This window comes from Salvelinus namaycush, chromosome 5, assembly GCF_016432855.1.
Source record: "Salvelinus namaycush isolate Seneca chromosome 5, SaNama_1.0, whole genome shotgun sequence".
NCBI classification, from domain to species: domain Eukaryota; kingdom Metazoa; phylum Chordata; class Actinopteri; order Salmoniformes; family Salmonidae; genus Salvelinus; species Salvelinus namaycush.
This window is the reverse complement of record NC_052311.1, coordinates 50,166,494-50,190,004: the sequence shown is the minus strand read 5'-3', so window position 1 is coordinate 50,190,004 and position 23,511 is coordinate 50,166,494. Positions and strand designations below refer to the sequence as shown.

Here is a 23,511-nt window from a genome sequence, read left to right as displayed (position 1 = left end):
TATGCTGAGATCCTTTCGCATGGGATATTACTATCTGGGTATATATTTTTATTTTATACAATTTTGATATCTTGCAATGCTTCCAGATTCAATATCTAAATATTTGAAAGTTGATTTGATGTACAGTATTAAATATGGCTGTTCCTATTCTAGTACGTCTCCTTTTGTGTTTTTCCAATTGTTAAATGAGAAAATTGCTACCCAGACTAAATCAAAATGTATTATGTGCTGGCTATTTACAGAAATTGCCACCTGAGCACAGAACATAAGAAGAAAACATGGTATCACTCTATGCATTTTTCAATCCCATGTGCATGATCATTGCTACCTGTATTTTCAGTATTCTGGAATAATACGTGTGAACTGTGCTGATCAACAAGATAATTGAAGGTACGATTAAGTTGAAGATGGCACAGGCTGTAAGAGATTCTAACAGTTGGTTCTGCTTCTCTGCACAGTAATGAGAGATGGTGGCTTTAGTTTCCCACACAGAAGGGAAAGGTGAGTGCTCCTTTTCCGGGTCACTCAGGTTGACATCTACTTAAGTGAGATCACCTCGGAAACGCACTCCGCACAGCCCGCCTTTGTGGCCTTGATATGGCCAAGCCTCGATGAATGACTTCCACCAGACTTACAGTATTTGTCCTGGAGCTGTCTAATCTTGGAAGGTTAAGCAAAGTATAGCCTACAAAGTAGTACGCAAAGTATATGACATGTGAATACTTATGACAGAGGTCTGTATTCTGACCACATGGACAGTTACCACATATCAGGCCTAACACCTTTGCCAAGATATCCTATAAACCACGGCTTCTCAGGCATTATCACTTAATTGACCCCTTGGTTTTGTATTCTGCAAATATACTTTAGAAGTAGTGTTTGTTTTATTGCGTGTGTTTATCTAATCTACCATAGTCATAGCATAAGAGCGTGTAATCTTGAAAAAGGACAGAAGGACAGACACTGTATGTCAATGTGTACATTAGCATATGAATGAATTACAATCTCATAGAATATAGCATGTGTGATGAAAGATGGCTCATTCATCGGCTACAGCTGATTTGAATTTGGTAGTTAGCGTCTGATATGAGCGCAGAAGCATACAGAGGGAGATTATTTCCATGTGATGTCATTTGAGGTGATAAATGCTGGCAAACCATTTTGGGTGCCCAGCAAGGGACAATGGTGTGAGAGAGAGAGTGAATGTATGGAACATACTGTAGTAGACCTATACGTATCTGACCTGTTGCTGTCATATCCCATGGCTAATGTACGCCTATCCCCTAAATTAGGATTCAATTTATACTGACTAAAAATATAAACACAACATGCAACAATTTCAAAGATTTTACTAAGTTACAGTTCATCTATGGAAGTCAGTCAATTTAAATAAATGAATTATGTTCCAATCTATGGATTTCACATGACTGTGAATACAGGTATGCATCTGTTGATCATAGATATTTTTTTTTAAAAGGTAGGGGCGTGGAAAACCAGTCAATATCTGGTGTGACCACCATTTACCTCATGAAGTGCGGCACATCTCCTTCGCATAGAGTTGATCAGGCTGTTGATTGTGACCTGTGGAATGTTGTCCCACTCCTCTTCAATGGCTGTGCGAAGATGCTGTGCGGTAATTGGCAGGAACTGGAAAACGCTGTCGTACACGTCTATCCAGAGCATCCAAAGCATGCTCAATGGGTGACATGTCTGGTGAGAATTCAGGCCATGGGAGAACTGGGACATTTCCAGCTTCCAGGAATTGCGTACAGATCATTGCGACATGGTGCTGTGCATGATCATGCTGAAACTTGAGCTGATGGCGGCGGATGAATGGCACGACAATGAGCCTCAGGATCTCGTCACGATATCTCTGTGCATTCAAATTTCCATCGATAAAATGCAATTGTGTTAGTTGTCCAAAGCTTATGCCTGCCTATACCATAACCCAACCGCCACCATGGGGCACTGTTCACAACGTTGACGTCAGCGAACCGCTCGCCCACACAACGTCTGCCATCTGCCCCGTACAGTTGAGACTGGGATTCTTCCTTGTAGAACACACTTCTCCAGTGTGCTAGTGGCCATCGAAGGTGAGCATTTCCCCACTGAAGTCGGTTACAACGCTCAACTGCAGTCAGGTCAATACCCAGGTGAGGACGACGAGCACGCAGATGAGCTTCCCTGAGACGGTTTCTGTAAGTTTGTGCATAAATTCAGGGGCTTATTTTTCGTGGACAGATTTTGGGCAGAGTAAAACCTCTTGCTTCGCCTCTTCCTCTCTGCTTACAGCCGGTCCCTGTCTTGGGTTCTCAGCAGATGGTATGGAAGACAGCTGGCCCCATGTGAATTACAATCCTGACGCTCTGTTTTAACATTTAGAAACGTTAACAATCCTCCCTTGCGATACGGTTTTGGAAACATAAAGCCTTTCACTTTCACATCAAAATAATCTCACAAATGCTAAATAAACACTTACTGTACACTGTTTTAACCGCTTTTAACACAGTTGCAGCCGACAGTATTAGGAGTGTTAGGAGATGCTTCGATAGCTAATTAGAAGAGGTGATCACATCTTCTTCTCTTCTTCTTCAAATTTGTATTGGAGGACCACAATAAACTGAAAGGTACATACACCGCTACCTAGTGTACTGGAGTGTGAGGCCGGTCACAGCCTCCCTATTCATCTATTTCTCTTATCTAGGCCTGTGTTTCCGCCTACTATTCTGGAGTGTGAATTCATTACACTTTGTGACACAAAAAGGGAAGGGGACGGGGAAAAGGGACCAACTAACCTTACACCCATTAAAAACTTCACCACTTTTCCACTACTTGGCTCTATCTGAATCCTACACCAGGGACGACATCCTGGGAGGACGAGACACTATCATTAAACACACCTTGTAAATCTTCTGCAGTAAAATCTTGTACACCCAAGTACTTCTCTGCAGCTGCCACCACAACATATATTTTATGTGATTTACGTTCCATTTCTGTGGTACAGTTGATAACCATGGCTATGCCTCACTCTCTGTTGGCCTCAGCCTCCTCACAGGGATCCTCTCAGGATCTCTAGCCCTGTACCCATCTTCCTCTCCTACTCTCTTCACTCTCAGCATACCACACCTTCTGTACTACTCTGATCCTGGCAACTTCAGCCTGCCTTTCTCTCACTGGAAACTTCTGACCCTCATCATCATGGGTACCCCCACAGTTAACACACAACTGTTTCCACCAATACTACATATTCCTTTGTTTCATGCCCTCCTGCACACTTCTCACGGTCGCCTGTCTTCCGTGGGCCTAAACAAGCGCTATAACATGGAAATATGTCCGCCCGGCATGGGAACTCTAATCCAGCCGCCCGGCATGGGAACTCTAATCCTTAAAAGGTGTGTAGTCATTTAACCTTTATTTTTTTTTATAAATACTTTCTCACAGACGTGAAAGTTATTCCAAATATTTCCAAAACGGTATCTCTTCGTGCAACGCATAAGCCTATTTGCGTTTAGACAGAGCATTTGGGAAGCGTCATGTCATTTCCCTCAGAAGACTAAAGAGAAAGTCCAATGGCTCATGTAATGCAATAGAATAAGGGTTACATGGGGTATATTCATTCACTACGTTAATTATGTTGCAAAACGTTTCGTCTGTTGCCTGTTTAGCCTACTTCAAACGGAAAACGTTTGGCAAGAGTTTCTATTGGACAAATTCAGTTAGGTCCCATTCCCGTTTCCTTTGTTTCCATCAGTTTGGTTCTTTAAACGTAAACGGTTTCCGTTGCAACTTCAAGACGTAATGAATACAACCCTGCTAAAACTCGGAATGGAAGTCCGTCATTTTAGTTGCTTTAAACCAATAGGCCCCATCATTTGAAGACGTCGTTGTTAAATACAGCCTATACGATAGTATACTGATACTCTATTGTTTATGCGGTAGGCTAATACATTCTGTATAATAATTGTAATTAGTAGTTGCACCGCCAAATGTAACCTTACATGGTCAAATGAATTAGGTCCACCTGTGCCATTTGTATCCGTGATGTTGCAGGTTTCACCGGTGGGAGGCGCCTGATTTTAAATTTCTCACAGGTGAGATGCATAAAACAGGTAAGATGAGGATCGACGCCACTTCTGCTTCGTTTGTCATCGGCGTTGAGGTGAGTAGCGAACTTGTTTGTGGTCAATAGATTTTTAACATAACCTGCATTCCTATTTCTTGTTGAGCATATGTACATTTCTGTGCCATGCAGCCTATAGGCTACATGGTGAGAGAAATCTTATTTCTTTTTTTTGTGGGTGGGGGTAACATTGAGTTTATTTTATAGTGATTCTCTTTTTATTATTGCACATTTTTCAATCTTTTTTTATAATTGGCTTAATTAGGTTTATGTTAACTATACAGTGTACAAAACTTTAGGTACACTTTTTACCCTAAGAATAGCCTCAATTTGTTATGGCAATTTGTTGGGGCATGGACTCTGCAAGGTGTCAAGTGTTCCACAGGGATGCTTGCCCATGTTGAAGCCAATGCTTCCCACAATTGTGTAAAGTTGGCTTGATGCCCTTTGGGTGGTGGACCATTCTTGATACAAACGGGAAACTGTTGTGAGTGGAAAAACCCAGCAGTGTTGCAGTTCTTGACACACTCAAACTGGTGCCCCTGGCACATACTACAATACCCTGTTCAAAGGCACAAATCTTTTGTCTACCGACTCACCCTCTGAATGGCAGGTAGTAGTTAGTGTTGGGTCAGTAACCGTAAGGTTAATCTGTCGTTCTGCCCCTGAACAAGGCAGTTAACCCACTGTTCCTAGGCTGTCATTGTAAATAAGATTTTTTTTCTTAACTGACTTCCCTAGTTAAATAAAAATACACAATCCATGTCTCAATTCTTATTTTAACTTGTCTCCTCCCCTTCATCTACACTGACTTGTATTTAACAAGTGACATCATTAAGGGATCATAGCTTTCACCTGGTTAGTCTGTCATGGAAAGAGCAGGTGTTCCTTATGTTTTGTTCACTCGGTGTACTTTCAGTCAAATTGCCTCAACAGCCCTTGGAGTTGATGTAATCACATGTCCTTGAGGGTGTTTTCACACAGCCTATATCACATTTGTAAGGAACAGAACCACACAATCTAAATGTATCATATTGCTTGATTCAGGGGTATCAAACATTAGGGGTGGCAAGTAGCCTAGTGGTTAGTGTTGGACTAGTAACCGAAAGGTTGCAAGATCGAATCCCCGAGCTGACAAGGTAAAAATCTGTCGTTCTGCCCCTGAACAAGGCAGTTAACCCACTGTTCCTAGGCCGTCATTGACAATAAAAATGTGTTCTTAACTGACTTGCCTAGTTAAGTAAAGATAAAATCAAATTAGGCCTACCCCCCGCCCCCCTTCAGCGCTTGAATTACTAGGATAGCTGCACTCATCACTCCCCCACCACACACAAGACTGGGCTACATTATTTATGCATCTCTGGGGATAACAATCAATAGCTTGGGCAACCATCTATAAAGTTACTGAGATACCTGATCGTTTTGCGGTTTATACTGGACCCCTGAGAACAGCAAGGTCTGACGGTTTCCTCTGTGTAGGCCCACCAGGGCTGTATTGGTGACGTGTGCTCACCTGGGCAACCAATAGCAATGTCTCATTCTCCTTTGGATCAATATTTTTCAATTCTAGTTGCTGCTGGAGTCAATATTATTTAAATATTTCAATTCATGGGTTGCTAGTTATCGGCTGCCTGTATCTAGATCATAATTTAGCGTGTACTTTGTTTTTCAAAGAGCAAATTTGAAAGGCGGCTAGATTTTAACCCACATGATCATTTGGAACTGGATGAAATGCAAAGAAAAAAACTTGCCCCAGTAGGTTTTGCATACAGTTTACAATAGTCTACACAGACAAATGTGTTAAAATAAACAGGAACCAGTAAGGGGTTCACTTCATGCAAATTGACTTCTAATGTAAAATATAATTGTCCATACAGCTTATACACTGTCATGGATTGACCTATCCCTTTTTTTTAAGGTATTCACAGCGCTGTAAAATGGGTTCCAAACTCGAGAGTGCAATGGAGGGGCTAATTCGAGTGTTCCACTCATACTCCTCAAAAGAAGGGGACAAGTACAAGCTGAGCAAAGTTGAGCTGAAGAATCTGTTGCAGGGCGAACTGAGTGACTTCCTGGCGGTGAGTTTGATTCCTAATGCTGTCAAGGGGAGGGATATGTGTGGTTTCAGTATGACATTCTGATCAATTACATTTTTATGGACATTAACAAAATGAACTGTCCCAAAACAAGTCATACAAACAAGTATTGGAGAAGTCTTGATTTATTGAACAGTTGTGGGACCCATCACCTTCAAGACATATTCTACTAGAATAATTTAAATAATACTATGGCATTGCCTAGAAACAACGCTTATCACCTAGACATTTCTCAAATCTGAAATTATTTGATGGGTATAACAATATGGCATGAGAGCTCTTTCCATCTGATTGTATTTGTGCAATTTTCTGAATATTGCCTATTCCAATTGTTTCCTATCTACAACTGTTCCAAGAGTCATGCGGCTGCTTCTGATCTGGACCTACATTTCATTAACCTTTCCTACTCTCCCTCAGGCAAGTAAGGACCCTATGGTAGTAGAGAAGATCATGAGTGATCTGGATGAAAACAAAGATGGCGAAGTGGACTTTCAGGAGTTTGTCATCTTGGTTGCTGCGCTGACCGTGGCCTGTAACGAGTTCTTTGTAGAGAGCCTGAATGAATGAGTTTGGAAACAGTCTGTGACCTTGGCGTTCTACTCAATATTCCTTGTTAATAAAACAAACATGTGTGCTTGAATTTTTTTATACTTTTTGACAGAAACCGGCAAAGGTTTCAATGTTGTCACATAATGGTGATTTCTAACAAAGGCTCTTGACTGTTGTAAAATGATTGCCGCTGTAGAGAATCCTGCAATGGACTGACCAGTTTCGGTGTACGATCACTCTCATTGCACTAGTAGTTAACATTCTACTCAGATCAATAAAGGTGATTGCTGTCTAAATATGTTACTCAGCTCATTGTGGACTTGAATGCACATTACCGGTACATGTCTTTTGCATGTGAAATCTGGGGCCGTATGAATCAATTCTCAGGAGCATGATTTAGGATCCGTTTTGCCTTTTAGATCACATTAAGATTACATGGACAGTAGGGACTTGCTCCTAGAAGAGCACTTGTACTGAGACTCTTCATATGGCCCCTGGTCTGCTACCTATGCAAAAACATGGTAAACTGCACCCAACATTATAGTGAAGGATTTGCACTGAACTATCCCTTTCTGTTTGTTTAGCCAAACAGTTCTGAACCAATTTCCAAGTTCCCACGATGCAGACTGGTGAAACTGATTAGAATGCAGACACAGACAGCCAGACAGACAATCTTAATGACATGCGAGGCTTGCTAAAATCCAACTTGCAAAAGAGAAACTGCTTTAGATTCTGTGTGACGATGCGTTGGCAGCAACAGAACACTGCAGTCTGACAACTTAACTGGCATCTGTGACCTAAGTCAGGATGCTTCACTCATGTGTTAAACACGCCCTGTAACAAACTTCTTTCCATGAACAATGGCAACAATGACTACTGCAGACTGTAAAATGCAAACTCTTTGTGGTTCAATAGTTAGAGGTACATCAAGATAATGTCTATATGGCACATTTGTGGTCATGAGTCATGGACACAAGTAGGATACGACCAATGGTATGTGGCAACTGTTCGTATAAAATGTGGTTGATCAAGATGTACTGATGCAGAGTAGTTGGTGCAACTAGCTGATTGAATAAATCGAATAGCACCAACAAACTAGGTTTGTGGATAAGGTTGAGACGTCTAGAGCTTGCCGGCTTAAAATGAGCAACAGGTCAGGGGTTTCATGGATGACTGCTGCTGTGTAAAATACATTGGCTACGTTGGACTAATCCTTCAAAACTACAGGTCGATATGAGTGTCAGCGATGAATGTGTCAATCCCTGAAATTCATGAGCAATGGCAACAATTAATGACTACTGGAAACAGGCTTTGGAAAATAACTAAGGATTCATCTGGTGAAGTCTAAATACTAGTCTTTATTCATTTACACAATTTGACAAAAGGGGCACATTCTCTCCCTTAAAGCAATTTTGTCCAGACATGAATATGAAAAAGCAGTTGCATTGTGTAGGGTTGCACCTTGACTCAAGTTGGTTGAGTGCCCTTCACTTCTTTCCACATTCTGTGATGAAATATTAGTAATTTGACTCTGGCCATGTCCGAATACCCATACTTGCATCCTAAATATTTTGAGTATGCAAAAATAAGTTTTATAGTATGCAACATTTTGAAAATCAAGTATTCTTTAAATAGCCAGATGTCATCCTTATTTCAGCTTTGACAACCAGATATGGGGATGTGCTACCAAAATTACCAAATAACATGAAACAATGCAATTGTGCATGACGCATTCTCAGTATGGGAAACCAACGTTTTATAGTATGCAATTTTTAAAAATCAAGTATGGTTTGAATGTTACTCATTTCAGCTCATCTAGTAGAATTCGATGCACATTTTTCCACAATGCATTGGAAGAGGTGGGCTGCGAGTGATTGGCTACTTAGACCTAGGGCCAAACAAAATTAGGCAACTTAATTAGGAAGATGCCAAATAGCAACGCTTCTGCGGTGGTGTTCAAATGTAATGTAGGCCAAGTAGTTTTTGTTCTCTTTAAAGTGATCATGAGTGTTGCATCGTAGGCTACATCTTTTGAAAACTTTTTTTTTTTACACAAAGTTAATCTGTTCTCATTAAAGTGTTGTTCTGATGTCGTTCCCAATTATCAGTGCTTTAGTTTTATGTTGCTGTCCAGCAGTTTTGAATTTGCAATGCACCTGACTAAGTTTTTTTGTCGATTTGAACATTTGAAAAGTTTTGGTGTGTGTACTAGGGTATTTGATTTCATTTCTATATGCACTTGGCTTTCACTAAATATGTTAATGAAACCAAAACCAGATTTAAGTGCCTTTGAACAGGGTATGGTAGTAGGTGCCAAGTGCACTGGTTTGTGTCAAGAACTGCAACACTGCTGGGTTTTTCACACACGTTTCCCATGTGTATGGTTCACAACCCAAAGGACATCAAGACAACTATAACTCCATTACTATTCTATTCAGACGGTACGTGCAAAATAGTTTGCGACAATGAGTACATAGTATGCAGTTGAAGTATGTACTACGCTAGTATGGATATTCAGACACAGCTACTCACTTCTAAACTTACTCATTGGTGCTCAAGGACTTTGGAGTGTAAGGGTGTAAACTCTGAACACAACACACAGTTTTAGAGGTGTCCTTGGTTATGGAAGGGCGCACTCAGTCTCTTTGTCGCTTGTCGGCTGCTTCAAAGCCATCAGTACCAGGTTTCGGGGAGAGAACGCAGGGTCAAAGAGTGGCACCAGCTGACTCTTTATACCTACACCAACAATCAGGCAATAACAAATAACACCTTTACTGTTAGCACTGGGCCCACAAAAAATGATGTATGGAATCCAGATACAATATCAGTATACATTAAGATCTGATAATACACAGTCTCTGTACATTTCCTCACCTTTCTCCTGCAGGTATAGCATCCTGTCCAGCAGCACCAGGGTCTCCACCACCGGTGCCAGTAGCAGAGCCAGGCTGAAGTAGACCACCACACGACCCTCCTGCCTCAGCATGGCCTCCACTCTGCAGGTGTCCAGGGGCAAGTCAGGGGGCAGGCCAACGCGGGGCAGACCCAGACGGGCATACCTGTGGGTACATGGTGAGAGGGGGTCAGGGGTACATATAAGATAGATGATCATGTTTGACCTAAAGGCGATATAGAGAGAACGCAGATATTGAATTCCTAAATGTGATCATCAAAATGATCATTATACACAAGGATAATACCAAATAGTTTCTGAGACATATGCAAGGATATATTTCTTAAGTTTGCATCCTAACATACAGTGAAAGCTGCTGCCTAATGATACAGACTGAAGAGGTATGGATACAAACTTGGGTAAACACTCACTCTGTAAAGGGTAGTAGATGTGCTTTCTTTATTGCCTGGACTCCCGGCCTGCGCAGCTCTGGCTTCGCCTCCCTGATAACTGTCTCTAGGGTTGCCCGATAACAGTGCATCCTTAGCAACCCACTCTCCTCCCGCAGCCTGTGCATGTAGTCCTCTATGGCGTGACACGCCCCCTCCCGCGCCTTATAGGACAGCTGGTGTCCCGGCAACCCCTGCACCCAGGAGCTCATTGGGTAGCCAAACTCTGAGTGAGATGCCTCACTGGTGGGCAAAGGGGATAGGGGAGGGGCTATGAGGCCAGGGGGGTTGGGGTTCTCACTGGTGGTGATCTTCATGTAGCAGCACGCCACTGAGGTGATGCCGCGAACGTGAGGGCAGCTGGCAAAGTGGCGAAGGAGGGTGGCACTGAGGTCCCCGCAGGCATGGAGGCCTGTTAGGATAAAATCTGGATATCCCTGCTCCTCTTCTACAGGGCAGACAACATCTTCTGTGGATGAACTCTCTTGGCAGAGTGAGTGGACATATGGGCCTTGCCCGGCTTCAGTCTTGCAGAGACGTTTTGGAAACGAGAGTGAGCTAGCCCGGGGTTCATGTTTTACACTAGTAAAAGAGTTTGTACATGTATTGTCATTATTCTTGAGTGGGGATGCAGCCTGGCCATTGTCTGAACAACCCAGGAATTCTGATTCTGCAGTCAACACAGGCTGGTCTCCGTGCCCATGTTGCTGATCAGCTTCTGACATGAACTCCCGCTGTCTCTTCTTACTGGGTCCAGCCGGAGCGGTCTGATCCTCACAGACACATTTACCATTTCCTACCTGCTTGATGAAGTCTTTCCATGATGCTTTGGGGTTGACCCAGCCAGCCACATGGCAGGGTGAGGGGCCAGATCTAGAGAGCGGAGGTCCATTCTGAAGGAGTAAGAGCAGTATAAATACACTGCTCAAAAAAATAAAGGGAACACTAAAATAACACATCCTAGATCTGAATGAATTAAATATTCTTATTAAATAGTTTTTTCTTTACATAGTTGAATGTGCTGACAACAAAATCACACAAAAATGATCAATGGAAATCAAATTTATCAACCCATGGAGGTCTGGATTTGGAGTCACACTCAAAATTAAAGTGGAAAACCATACTACAGGCTGATCCAACTTTGATGTAATGTCCTTAAAACAAGTCAAAATGAGGCTCAGTAGTGTGTGTGGCCTCCACGTGCCTGTATGACCTCCCTACAACGCCTGGGCATGCTCCTGATGAGGTGGCGGATGGTCTCCTGGGGGATCTCCTCCCAGACCTGGACTAAAGCATCCGCCAACTCCTGGACAGTCTGTGGTGCAATGTGACGTTGGTGGATGGAGCGAGACATGATGTCCCAGATGTGCTCAATTGGATTCAGGTCTGGGGAACGGGCGGGCCAGTCCATAGCATCAATGCCTTCCTCTTGCAGGAACTGCTGACACACTCCAGCCACATGAGGTCTAGCATTGTCTTGCATTAGGAGGAACCCAGGGCCAACCGCACCAGCATATGGTCTCACAAGGGGTCTGAGGATCTCATCTCGGTACCTAATGGCAGTCAGGCTACCTCTGGCGAGCACATGGAGGGCTGTGCGGCCCCCCAAAGAAATGCCACCCCACACCATGACTGACCCACCGCCAAACCGGTCATGCTGGAGGATGTTGCAGGCAGCAGAACGTTCTCCACGGCGTCTCCAGACTCTGTCACGTCTGTCACATGTGCGTGTGAACCTGCTTTCATCTGTGAAGAGCACAGGGCGCCAGTGGCGAATTTACCAATCTTGGTGTTCTCTGGCAAATGTCAAACGTCCTGCACGGTGTTGGGCTGTAAGCACAACCCCCACCTGTGGACGTCGGGCAATCATACCACCCTCATGGAGTCTGTTTCTGACCGTTTGAGCAGACACATGCACATTTGTGACCTGCTGGAGGTCATTTTGCAGGGCTCTGGCAGTGCTCCTCCTTGCACAAAGGCGGAGGTAGCGGTCCTGCTGCTGGGTTGTTGCCCTCCTACGGCCTCCTCCACGTCTCCTGATGTACTGGCCTGTCTCCTGGTAGCGCCTCCATGCTCTGGACACTACGCTGACAGACACAGCAAACCTTCTTGCCACAGCTCGCATTGATGTGCCATCCTGGATGAGCTGCACTACCTGAGCCACTTGTGTGGGTTGTAGACTCCGTCTCATGCTACCACTAGAGTGAAAGCACCGCCAGCATTCAAAAGTGACCAAAACATCAGCCAGGAAGCATAGGAACTGAGAAGTGGTCTGTGCTCACAACCTGCAGAACCACTCCTTTATTGGGGGTGTCTTGCTAATTGCCTATAATTTCCACCTTTTGTCTATTCCATTTGCACAACAGCATGTGAAATTTATTGTCAATCAGTGTTGCTTCCTAAGTGGACAGTTTGATTTCACAGAAGTGTGATTGACTTGGAGTTACATTGTGTTGTTTAAGTGTTCCCTTTATTTTTTTGAGCAGTGTATTTAATTCTTCATTACATTGCATATTAGCAATATTCACCTAATTGCTTAATAACTCTGGTTTTACAAAAAATGCCTAGTCTGAGCCAATCAACTGTGCCTTTCTTGCACTTTACTGAGCGTTCTGGTGCATTACCTTCCTCTGCCTCTCCTTCTCCAGCGTCCACAGAAGCTGTCCATCATATTTGGATGCCATGGAAACTAGAGTGGAATCAGCCTCAATTCCAGTCACAGACAGACCAAGCCCAAACGACAAGAAACGAGTCAAATGGCCCTAGGGAGACCAGTAGGGATACACAATCATATACCGTGACAAATCTCATTGTTAGGCAGATTACAAAAAGTAATATTGTGTGACACCTAGGTCTGATAACAAGACTGAATATTAGGTTACCTGTCCAGAACCCACATCCACCACACTATTGCAGTCTGTCAGGTCACACAGCTGCTTCACCAACTGTGGAGAGAGATGAACAGATCAGTGTCAACAACAACTGAAATGCTTATTTGAATCAGCAGCATATATAAAAAAGTAGTATGCACATCCATATATATGCAAATGAGTATGCACATCTTTACCGTGCCCAGACTCCGGATCTCATGCTGCTTCTTGGGTTTCACATGTTTCCTAAATATGTGTCCCAGCAGTGAGCTCTGACTCTTGTTCTCCAGGAACTCCTCTGGCTTCAGCATGCCCACTTCATGTCCCCGCTTGCCCTGGGGTGTCCTGGGGAACGTCAGGGCATGCGCGGTGGCCCGAAAAGCCAATAGTGAAAGAGGCCATACACAAGAGTATCTGAAATAAAAAAAGTACAATTGTATAAGTTATTTCAAACTGTTTTATGATATAGAATCCAATTCAAATTGAACAAATACACTGGTATGACTGAATACCTTCGATGCACATTCAATCTGTCCAATAGGAGGTCAGCTATTTGTGGGGGTGACAGGTCACAGAGGATCTGTTGCCATCTGGTAGGCAATGTAGCCCATAGATCCTCACTGAAGAATTCCTATGGCAGGAGAAAACATGATCAATAACACATTAATTGAAGAGTAGCTAGAGAAATCGATTCAGGGGCCCTTTGATCCAGGGATCAAGCTTAATGGGAGGTGTAGGGTGAAGTTGCCTCTAGACGCTGACCTTTGGTCAGTTTAGCATTTTTCCAAATAATGGTTTGGGTCAGGATTGAGGGAGGGGAAGTTAAACCTAGATCTGTAGGGGAAACTTCAACCTGGAGCGGAGGACTCGAGACTTGATAGCAGTATATCACGTGATCATCTTATAATCAAATAACCTTATAAAAACCTGCAGCAGCGTAACGTAAAAAACATAGAAATATAATGAGTTGCTTGCTACGTACAATTATGAAGGAATCGGAGATGTGTTTGTATGTCGACAGAAAATATGTAAGATTTCTTGCCAACTCTCTTTGCTGCTCTGCTGAAAGTGTCGGTGAGCACATCATTAGACCGTCGCACCAGCAACTGACCGGTTATAATGTGTGAACATTAAACATTTCAACAATACACTATTACAACCGAGTGAAAGAGTTTTATATAACGACGATAAGAAGCTCTTCCTCACAACACGACCTCTGAACCGGAAGTAATCGACTGTTTAGCTGCTAAGGATGTCGTAGCATGGTGCTATGTTTATAGGTCGGTGTATATGTGTAATTTGTTGTATAACGCTGATTTCTGCACCATATTTTCAGGACACAATATGAGTTTAGACATACAGTTAAATTAGTCTGTCTGGAGAATAAAGTTTCATTCCTAGCTAGCTAATGTTCGAGTCGCTGTTTCGAATAGCTTAGCATCAGAGCTAGCTAGTATTACTGGAGCTAGATAGTAAGCTAGCCAAGGACCCAATGCTAGCTCGCCTAAGCCGTATTTTCTACTGTAATATCACCCTAACAGCTAGCTATCAAGCTAACATTTACACTACACGGATTACACATACTTTTCGAAAATACCTCATACTTTTCAAAATACCTCATTACCTTAATTGTGGTTAGTTAGTTACGTGGCCTCAATGTGTTTCATGCTAAGCTAGTAACGTTACCAAACTAGCTAGATTATATAAACAGCGAACTAGCTGGCTAGTTAACTTCTTTGTTTGTCATGACTAGAATGTTTTCCCAAAATTTCAGACATAATAGCTGATTTTTTAACGTAAATCAATTTTCTTTTTGTCCAGGTATCACAATACCGCTTCAATTGATGTCATGACAATTGGGTCAGAATGACATTTGATTAAAACAAATATTTGAACCTAATTTTGCACAGCAGTGAAGGCCTTTATGTCCAGTTGGAGGGAGTGGGACGTCAACAGTTTTAATCCAAGAGCAAACCTAGTCCCAGTTGAGGAAGATTCCCCTCCAAGATGTCGGACATGATGTTAAACCTGGACTGTTCTGGCAGCAGTGGACCCTGTAAGGACTCATCGGGAAGCAACAAACACAAGGCATTTATCGACAGGCGGCGACTCTTGGAGAAAAAGGGTTACCTCAACAAGAAGCAGAACCAGCACTATCAAAGACAGGGGAATAAACATCAGGGCCCGCCTCCCAGGGCCAATCGGCCGTCTCAACCCAATGCTGCACACAACAAAAGCTCTGCTCACACTCAGAATACTCACAGTAAAAGTTCATATCACATACCCAGTTCAGAGCATGCCAGAGGTGTTGCTTCCAAGCCTGCATCATCCACAAGCAGCTCAACATCCTTGACCATTACTGTGAAGAATTCCACCAATCCTGAGCAATCCACTTCGACTATCACCCCGGGGCACCAACCCCCACCCACCAGGGCTGTTGCCCACTGCGCCCCTGTCCCAAGAGGGTCAGCCCTCTTTTGTAACCCCCTGAAGTACCTTGCCATGGACTGTGAGATGGTTGGCACGGGCCCCAAGGGTCGCAACAGTGAGCTGGCACGATGCAGTATTGTCTCCTATGATGGAGACGTGGTGTATGACAGGTACATCAAGCCCACCAACGCAGTCACTGACTACCGGACTCGTTGGAGTGGCATCTCCTGGCATCAACTGGTCAAAGCCATGCCATTTCAACATGCCAGGAAGGAGGTAAGAAGCCTCCCGGAGGAGAATGTTCGAAGGAGGATGAAAAATGTTTTTTTCCACCGAAAAGGACCTATGAGCATATCACATTTGGTGTCAAATGAAAGCAAAGAGTATATTTGGGGGAAATGAAGGCATAGATACATTTTTCAACCATTTCCCATCTTGAAAATGTGATATTAGCAATGGCTTTGATTTCTGGATAAACAGATGGAATAGGGGCCTTAGAAAACATATACCAAAAAAAGTATTTAAAAGGTATCAGAAATAAATCAAAACATAGTAATTTAAAGACCCCTGCCAATTATTATCAACACTTATATTTAGTTTTGGGTAAGTTTTTTTACCTCCTGTAAGTTTAATAAATATTGCCTTCCAATACCAAAAGCCTGCATGTTTAAAATATTTTCAAACTTCTCTCTCATGAGGAAGGAGGATAATGAAAGTTCACAGAAGTAACAAGTAAAGGTAGACCTACCAATAAGTTATAGACAGACATGCTCCTGACCCACATCGGCAGGCTGAGCATTACTGTAAATGGCAAGAGTAGTCATCTGACGCCCACCCAGAGGGTGGCCTTCATTGGCATGGTACTGGACTGAGTCCTCATGAGAGCACGCCTGCCTACGAGAAGGGTTCAGGTGATCCATCTTGCCTTGACCACTTTCTGCAGAGGCGGGTGGTATCCGCCCTGACCTGCCAACGCCTGTTGGACTTGCTGACGGCGGCCTCGTTGCTGATTCCCCTGGGCCTGCTCCATCTCCGGCCTTAGTCAATAGTGGTTCAACTTCCACCGGCTGCACCCAAAGCACCACCGTCACTGCCAGCTGCGGGCCTCAGGGCATTGTTGAGATTGCGCTGTCGCTCTTTTCTCTCAGGTGGGGTGGAGATGCTGAGGATGTGCCGCCGGGAGCTGGTCAACACTGACGCCTCCCAGATTGGCTGGGGGGGTGTGACCAAGGGCAGGTCGGCCAGCGGCTGTTGGCTACCCCCTTGGAGCAGCAGGCACATCAATACACTAGAGCTCTGAGCTGTACTGCTGGCCCTGCGGTCTTTCCTTCCACATCTGAAAGGAAGACGTCCTGGTGAGAACGGACAACACCACAGTGGTGGCTTACATCAACCATCAGGGTGGACTGAGGTCCCACCGCCTCAATCTTATAGCACGGGAGCTCCTTCTCAGGGCTGTCTAGCGTCTCTACGCGCAGCACACGTACCTGACATCCTGTGTGTGGTAGCGGATTTGCTCTCGAGGGAGGCTCCGCCACCTTGGGACTGGAGTCTACATCCACAGGTGGTGCAGCACCTGTGGGGGAAGTTCGGGAGGGCTCAGGTGGACCTGTTTGCCTCCCTGGAGAGAATGCACACTTCCCCCTGTGGTACTCCATGTCGGAGCCACCAGGGCCTCTGGGCTTGGATGCTCTGGCTCACGATTGACCAGGGCTGGAGCTTTATGTATTCCCCCCTTTTCCCCTGATCCAGGCTGTGCTGGACAGGACCAGGATGGCAGAGCATCGTCTGCTTCTGGTGGCCCCATACTGGCCCAGACAACCCTGGTTCAGCCTTCTCCTGTCCCTGTTGTCTGGGACATCTTGGCAACTTACCCTGAGACTGGATTTGCTGTCTCATGCTGGGGGATCTCTGTGGCATCCAAGGCTGCACCGCCTCAGTCTGTTGGCTTGGCCACGGAACGGCACCAATGATCCATGTTAGGACTACAGGAGGGTGTAATGAACACCAGAGCGCAAGGGCGCCGGCTACAACCGCAGCATACCAGTTGCGTTGGCGGTTCTTCTCTTAGTGCACTGGTATTGAGGTTGTGCCCGAGTCATGCGGGGTGCAGTATGTCCTCCAATACCTGCAGTCTCGCTTGGATGAGGGCTTGACAGCCTCTACACTGAGCGGGTATTTGGCTGCTATATCTGCCTGCCGTGGGGTGGATGGACAGTCCAGTGGGGCGCCATCCCTTGGTTTCCAGGTTTATGAAGGGGGTTCGTCACCTGCGTCCAGCTAGGATCCGCTCAATGGCGATCTGGATGTGGTCTTGGCACAGCCGCCTTTCGAACCGTTGGAGCTTGCCTCCCTGAAACACCTCTCCATGCTCTTTCGGTAAGTTATGAGTGCTACCGGATTGACCCCGGGGGAGGAGTATATTGCTCCGCCCCAACCCTTCATTCCTCCCGAAGGTTCTGTCAGACAGGCATGTGAACATCCCTTTTATCCTGTCTGCTTACGACCCCCCCCCCCCCAGCAGTTGCACGGTCAGTGAAAACAACAGATCAGCTCTTTGTCTGCTATGGTGAGAGAGTCCTGGGGGCTGGATCGTGGCCCCGATTACTGCCAGTGCTGGGATCTGTGGTGGCACATTCAACACGAGGTGTGACTGCGTCCTTGGCTCTACTGAGATGAGTGCCCCTCGCTGAGATCTGTGCTGCGGGCACCTGGGCTTCCTCTTGCACCTTTACTAGATACTCTCGGGTAAATGTGGCACCTCCCTTTGCGGTTGGTTCAGCGGTCCTGGGTGTCGCCTCCCCTTCCGGGGACTGTGCCGGGACCCCCTTCCACATTGACGGCCCCTGCGTCTCAGTCCCCGCGCTGTGACTTTGCCGCTGGCTGGCCAGGTCCCTCTAGCACTGACTAATCTGGTACGTGTATGCCAATATATTTGATTCAGTGCACCGGAAGTTGCACTGAATTTTCACAACGTGCAAGTTTGCACTCAGCAGACATGAAATTTGCTCAGTGATTTAAAAAATTGAGGGAACATTGGTTGTATGGTTTGTTAAACTTTGAAATCAATGGTTTTTGTTTGGCATACATTTTCAAGTGAAAAACTGAGTCAAAGCGTAAATCCGTTACTGTGGAATTGCCCCTTAATCTATTCTATTTGGACCTTTACTTTACTAAACATGACCATGATATCATTTGATCTCTTATTTGTATTCCCCCTCCTATAGATTCTGAAGATGCTTGCAGGAAAGGTGGTGATAGGGCATGCTGTCCACAATGACTTCAAATCCCTAAGTTACAATCACCCTGCTGTCTTAACGCGGGACACCTCCCGCATTCCTCTCCTCAACCAGAAGGCTGGCTTTCCAGAGAAAGATGTGGCCTCACTGAAAAGACTCACCAAGGCCCTGTTCAACCGCAACATCCAGGTGAGAAGAGACTTCTGATTGAAACAGGATTGATTTTAATATAATCTACAGTGATTCAGTCTGGGTTGTTCTAGTCTCAACAAAAGTAGTAAGCTAATAAACCTCTTATTGTGTAGCTTATGTTATTTTGTAGTAAGAAGAAATTCCCCTTGTGTTCTCAGACTGGGAAGAAGGGGCACTCGTCTGTGGAGGACGCCAAAGCCACCATGGAACTGTACAAAGTTGTGGAGGTGGAGTGGGAGAGGACCTTAGCCTCCAAATAAAAAAAAGCCAGTTAAAGCCTGTATGGACTGAACTGGTGAACGGGTTGAGAGATGGTATGGACGTATCATTTTTAACATTCAGAAATCACTATCAGGTCTTCCACTTCTCACCTCAGCCACTTTTGTCTATTTTTCTACTTCTGTAAAAAAAAAAAATTGCCTTCAGGGTTGCAGTTTATTTTGTGGTGGATAACCTATGCCACAAGATGGCAGTCCTCTGCCACAGGTGCAGTCTATTTTCTCGGTTTAATTAATGAATTTCTAATACAGTACTGTGATACATTTTTTTTGCTTTGAATTGTCTAGAGTTATTTGTTCAGACACTTCTAATTTTATATATTCAATTGTTAACATACAGTATCTCAGTACATGTTCATTTTGACGGGTGAAAGTAAAATCGATTTTAATGCAACTGCAGTATAATGATGAAATTGGTTTTAAACAAGCATTGTAATGGCAAACATGGGGGGGAAAAATAAATAAATGACCATTGCAAACTTTTAAGCCTACATTACTTATTGATAATAACCATTAGAGGCAATTGTATGTCTGTCCAGGGACTTGAGATTGAACAGGGGTTTCTAGAATCTTTCTTGAAGGGTTCTTGTGAAAGTAGACTGTGGTCCTATTGACTCACAACTGTTACCAAGACACCATTCAACACAACAGTGTGCCAGACTGATGTGATTAGACTACAGCCCCAGTAGTCATTAAACAAACATCATGCATTGTCGTCCAGTTTCATTTCAGTGGATAATTTAGCGACGCATTAGCTTAATGGCAATACTCAATTAAAAGCATTTGTGTCAAAACTAAAAAAGATTTCACCTGGAAATCCCATTGATTCATGTTGCTGTTGACATCTGTTGGAGCTGACTGTGGACTTATACTTCAGTGCCCCGGTCAGGGTGTGAACTCTGCTACTGCCTTTGGCTGTTCTGTTTTCCCCCTCCTTCTGTGAAGACCTATGCTAGCTATTCAAAGAGAACCGTTCTGTTCTTCTCATGTCAGCCTTGGCCTAACCTCTATTGACCGAGCAGGCAACTGAAAACCACGGTATCGCCACCGCTTGTGCCAGAGCTCCTGATGGCTAAATTCAGGACATTACACCTTCTCTCCAGAATGTATCAGTGATTCTGAGAGGGCACGCCACTCTATGCCAGTCTTCCCGGCTGCCACCCATTCACTGGTTATGTGGACCCTTGTTTTATCTTGACTCTTCACAACTATCCACTGAGGTTAAAAGACAATTCATTTCACAAAAAAATCTTTGACTTGTTGGAGCTTTTCATCGTTTCCTCTTGTCAGAAAGGTTTTTACCATTTCATGTCAAGGAATAAATTGTGTCTCATGCATATTCACTGTTAACTCCTCTCCCACTTGTGTAGGCACCGCAAAGTGGACCTTTACAAATGGCAGAGAAGCCTGAGCTCTAAATTCTGCCACAAAATGCCTGTAGGTGCCGTGCAGAGAAGTCATTGCGTAAGGTTGAGAAATGACCTTCTACCAACGCATTCATCAGTGACACAGCTGAAGTATGCAGCCTGTGAGATGAGCCAAACAGGTTCTCATTAATGTTGATTTGAAAAGGCAGTAAAGTATTACAGCAGTGGAACAATCGGGTCAGTGATCAGATTTAATCGCAGGTGGAATGCATGTCTTTGTGCCATGAAGGGATATAGCTGAATGAATTGGGAAACGTTGCCTGGAATGAAAGTATGTCCAGAGCAAGTTAAAGTTGTAACCTACATGTGTTTTCTACAATGATGTTTTGGCCCTCACATCATTATCAATTTATAACATTGACATGGATGGTCGCAATAACCAATAATGAACTAGACTGGGGGTGGGAAGTGCATGGCGAAAATATCGGGCGACTCTCTGAGCCAGCCTACAATCATATCCATGCCTCTGGGCCTGCAGTCCAACAGCGGCGTCCGTTCCACTGGCTTCCCAGCACCCATGTTGACCGTCCCGCACCATGCCTATATGTTAAATTCCTTCACAGCCTGCCACTCGGCCGCAACTGTCAGCTGAGCAAGGCTATGAACAAAGCAGTATTCACCCTCTTACCAAGACCTCTTGCTCAGCACTACTACTATGCTACACCCACTTTTCTAATTTCTGTCTGTTTATACCGTTGGACCATTAAAACCTCTGTGGGTGGCCAGCATCCACCCTCTGTCCACAAGTGGTGAGCATAGCAGACATGAATCACGACTCTGACTCTGCAGCCTGTCCACGAGAAAGCAAGGTCCTGCTTTGTGTCTAGTTGGAAATCTGTACATAATCGTTTCCCACGTAATTTCAACCTGTATCATGTGTTTGACTTTTATAGGGAACTGGGTTAACTCTGATAGCTGTGAAAGGACAAATAGTTCCTCCACACACTAATATTGTTGTGCAAGTAATCCAATACAGGTCTTGATGAATCCCATAGAGATTTGTTAAATTGGGAACTGAAATTGCATAAACATCCAAATGGAACTCAAAGCAATGTGATTGTGACACTTTGTTTGGCCTTTCATGTTGTCGACAGGTTGAGCAAAAACATCTGCTATCATCCACGTTAGTCAAGATTATCCCAGATTACTAACCCTTAATTAATCCCTTTGTGCAGGGGCACATAATGAGGATAATGTTAGATTGTTCACCATTAGCTGTTAACCCTCAGTCTTGCATGAATTGCTAATTTCTTGAATTGCTAAGCCTTGCAATATTTCAGGGGAGCTTGTAGGAGGAGTATTTTAATGAAGATTCCCTCTCCTTTTTATCAGTGATCAGCGATGGCCATATTCTTCATGACAGGCAATGAATAGGCCTAATCAAATCACCATATGTTCTCTTCTCACTGAATTTGCAGCATGGAAACAAATAATTTGTTTGGTTGATCAATTTAAACATTTACGCATGATTGCTCTAAATAAAACTGAAAGATTGAAAAACCAGCAGACTGAAGTGCTGTTATCTTTTAATTGTAGTATAGGTAACTGGAGTATGTGAATGGGCGCTGCTGGTAGCCTATAGGGCTCTATTGTAGTCCCACTTCAGCATTCTCAGTGGTGCCCTCTGCTGCAAGATGGTGTGGGATCATGCGCTTCACATGTGTTGCTTATCGGACCACAAAGCATCCTGAGTCCTGCTTTGACACACTGACTTGCAACTTTGAATTCAGGCTATTGACTTCTGATATTATTTCCCCGTAAAGTGATTCCTTCAAACTGCATCTTTGTGAGTGATTGATTTGTCTTTTCGTTATCCCCTCCACATCCCCCTTTCTCCATTATCCCGCAAATGGGAAAGTGTTCTTGGTCGGAGGAAGAAAGTGGGCTGTTCAAGATTTTGGTGTGCATAATTCTCTGCCCCCCCAATCCCTATTTACTTTGCTTCCTTCGCTGGCGGACCGAGCTCAAGTCGTTCTTTAGCTTTTTCAATTCAACATGGGGAATCCTAGTACCTGACAACTCATTGTCTAATTTCATTCAAATTTGGTTGGAAAATATTTATTAGAAGTTGCACCTGTCGAGTCTGCTTCAAAATACGAAGGTACACAGAAAGGATCATTTGAGTGCGTCGTTTAAATGAGGTAGGTGATGGATTTGTAAATCATATATTTTTGGCATGTCCTTGATAAATATAAGAATAGATTTCTGTCGCAAAATAACACGTTTTGTTCATCAATTAGCCAACAAATGTTTTTCGTTGTATAAGTCAAACATAAAATCCTCAATACATTTTGCCATAATTAGAGCAAATTAGAGACATTTTCGAAAAACGTTTTAAACAATACAGACTATTTTTCGTCAAATATATAATTTAAATATTTTCTATCACCTCTTTTATCCTACTGTTATTGCTATTCTGTAGGTCAAAATGGAAATTTTATGAAAGTTTTTTGATATAAAGTTATTATAACTTACCCTTGAACCCACAATCTTAATTATTCAATGTAAAATAACATTTTCCTCATGCATTGTTTGCTGAGCACAGTTAAGCAGGATCCAGACAGATTGTACCTGCTACAGTGCTGTGTAAGGATTCCCTCCAAACTGATTTTATGATCAAACTGATTTTATTAAGTAAATCATATGGAGCATGGGGGCAATGCACACTGTTGTTGCAGGCCTACTTGTACCTATAGAAATATATGTTGTACTGTACTCCAAACTGGCTACATATGGACATTCTGTGACAGGGAATAAAGCTTATTTTCCCCAACCAACTACTGTATTGACATTAATACCAGTGGCTTTGTTTAAAAAAATATTGATTAAGACATACAGATCTCTGAACTGGAAAGGGAAAATGGGAAACCTAGTCAGTTGTACAACTGAATGCATTCAACTGAAATGTGTCTTCTGAATCAGAGAGGTGCAGGGGGCTGCCTTAATCGACATCCACGTCATCGGCGCC

The 23,511-nt window shown here is 43.9% G+C and overlaps 3 protein-coding genes across 4 annotated transcripts; 2 read left to right on the top strand and 1 right to left on the bottom strand.

Annotated features, from left to right (window-relative positions):
* Positions 1-4,009: 4,009 nt before the first annotated feature.
* LOC120047626 (protein S100-A1) lies at positions 4,010-7,007 on the top strand. Its single transcript, XM_038993169.1, has 3 exons — positions 4,010-4,159; positions 6,039-6,198; positions 6,634-7,007. The coding sequence occupies exons 2-3, from the start codon at positions 6,058-6,060 to the stop codon at positions 6,781-6,783; spliced, it is 291 nt and encodes a 96-aa protein (XP_038849097.1). The 5' UTR covers positions 4,010-4,159; positions 6,039-6,057; the 3' UTR covers positions 6,784-7,007.
* A 1,104-nt stretch (positions 7,008-8,111) lies between these two features.
* Positions 8,112-14,185, bottom strand: LOC120048412 (protein RRNAD1-like). The gene is made up of 8 exons (XM_038994365.1): positions 13,960-14,185; positions 13,490-13,608; positions 13,175-13,391; positions 12,990-13,052; positions 12,732-12,869; positions 10,090-11,000; positions 9,640-9,824; positions 8,112-9,501 (listed from the first exon to the last, which is right to left on the bottom strand). The coding sequence occupies exons 1-8, from the start codon at positions 14,062-14,064 to the stop codon at positions 9,386-9,388; spliced, it is 1,854 nt and encodes a 617-aa protein (XP_038850293.1). The 5' UTR covers positions 14,065-14,185; the 3' UTR covers positions 8,112-9,385.
* On the top strand, positions 14,170-19,598 carry LOC120048413 (interferon-stimulated 20 kDa exonuclease-like 2). Of its 2 annotated transcripts, none has more exons than XM_038994368.1 (4): positions 14,170-14,257; positions 14,799-15,683; positions 18,635-18,835; positions 18,997-19,598. In XM_038994368.1, the coding sequence occupies exons 2-4, from the start codon at positions 14,985-14,987 to the stop codon at positions 19,096-19,098; spliced, it is 1,002 nt and encodes a 333-aa protein (XP_038850296.1). In that variant the 5' UTR covers positions 14,170-14,257; positions 14,799-14,984; the 3' UTR covers positions 19,099-19,598. The 2 variants fall into 2 exon arrangements, with proteins under 2 accessions (XP_038850296.1, XP_038850294.1); XM_038994366.1 differs by having other exon boundaries at positions 18,952-19,598.
* Positions 19,599-23,511: the final 3,913 nt, after the last annotated feature.

What these genes read in the sequence shown, in the direction of transcription:
- LOC120047626 (XM_038993169.1), top strand. Translation starts at nt 6,058, where the DNA reads ATGGGTTCCAAACTCGAGAGTGCAATGGAGGGGCTAATTCGAGTGTTC. An exon ending in AACTGAGTGACTTCCTGGCG is followed by an intron (nt 6,199 to 6,633) that starts GTGAGTTTGATT and finishes ACTCTCCCTCAG; the next exon opens with GCAAGTAAGGACCCTATGGT.
- LOC120048412 (XM_038994365.1), bottom strand. Translation starts at nt 14,064, where the DNA reads ATGATGTGCTCACCGACACTTTCAGCAGAGCAGCAAAGAGAGTTGGCA. An exon ending in TGGATGTGGGTTCTGGACAG is followed by an intron (nt 12,870 to 12,989) that starts GTAACCTAATAT and finishes TGGTCTCCCTAG; the next exon opens with GGCCATTTGACTCGTTTCTT. An exon ending in CATCTACTACCCTTTACAGA is followed by an intron (nt 9,825 to 10,089) that starts GTGAGTGTTTAC and finishes ATGTACCCACAG; the next exon opens with GTATGCCCGTCTGGGTCTGC.
- LOC120048413 (XM_038994366.1), top strand. Translation starts at nt 14,985, where the DNA reads ATGTCGGACATGATGTTAAACCTGGACTGTTCTGGCAGCAGTGGACCC. An exon ending in TTCAACATGCCAGGAAGGAG is followed by an intron (nt 15,684 to 18,634) that starts GTAAGAAGCCTC and finishes CCCCTCCTATAG; the next exon opens with ATTCTGAAGATGCTTGCAGG. An exon ending in TGTTCAACCGCAACATCCAG is followed by an intron (nt 18,836 to 18,951) that starts GTGAGAAGAGAC and finishes CTTATTGTGTAG; the next exon opens with CTTATGTTATTTTGTAGTAA.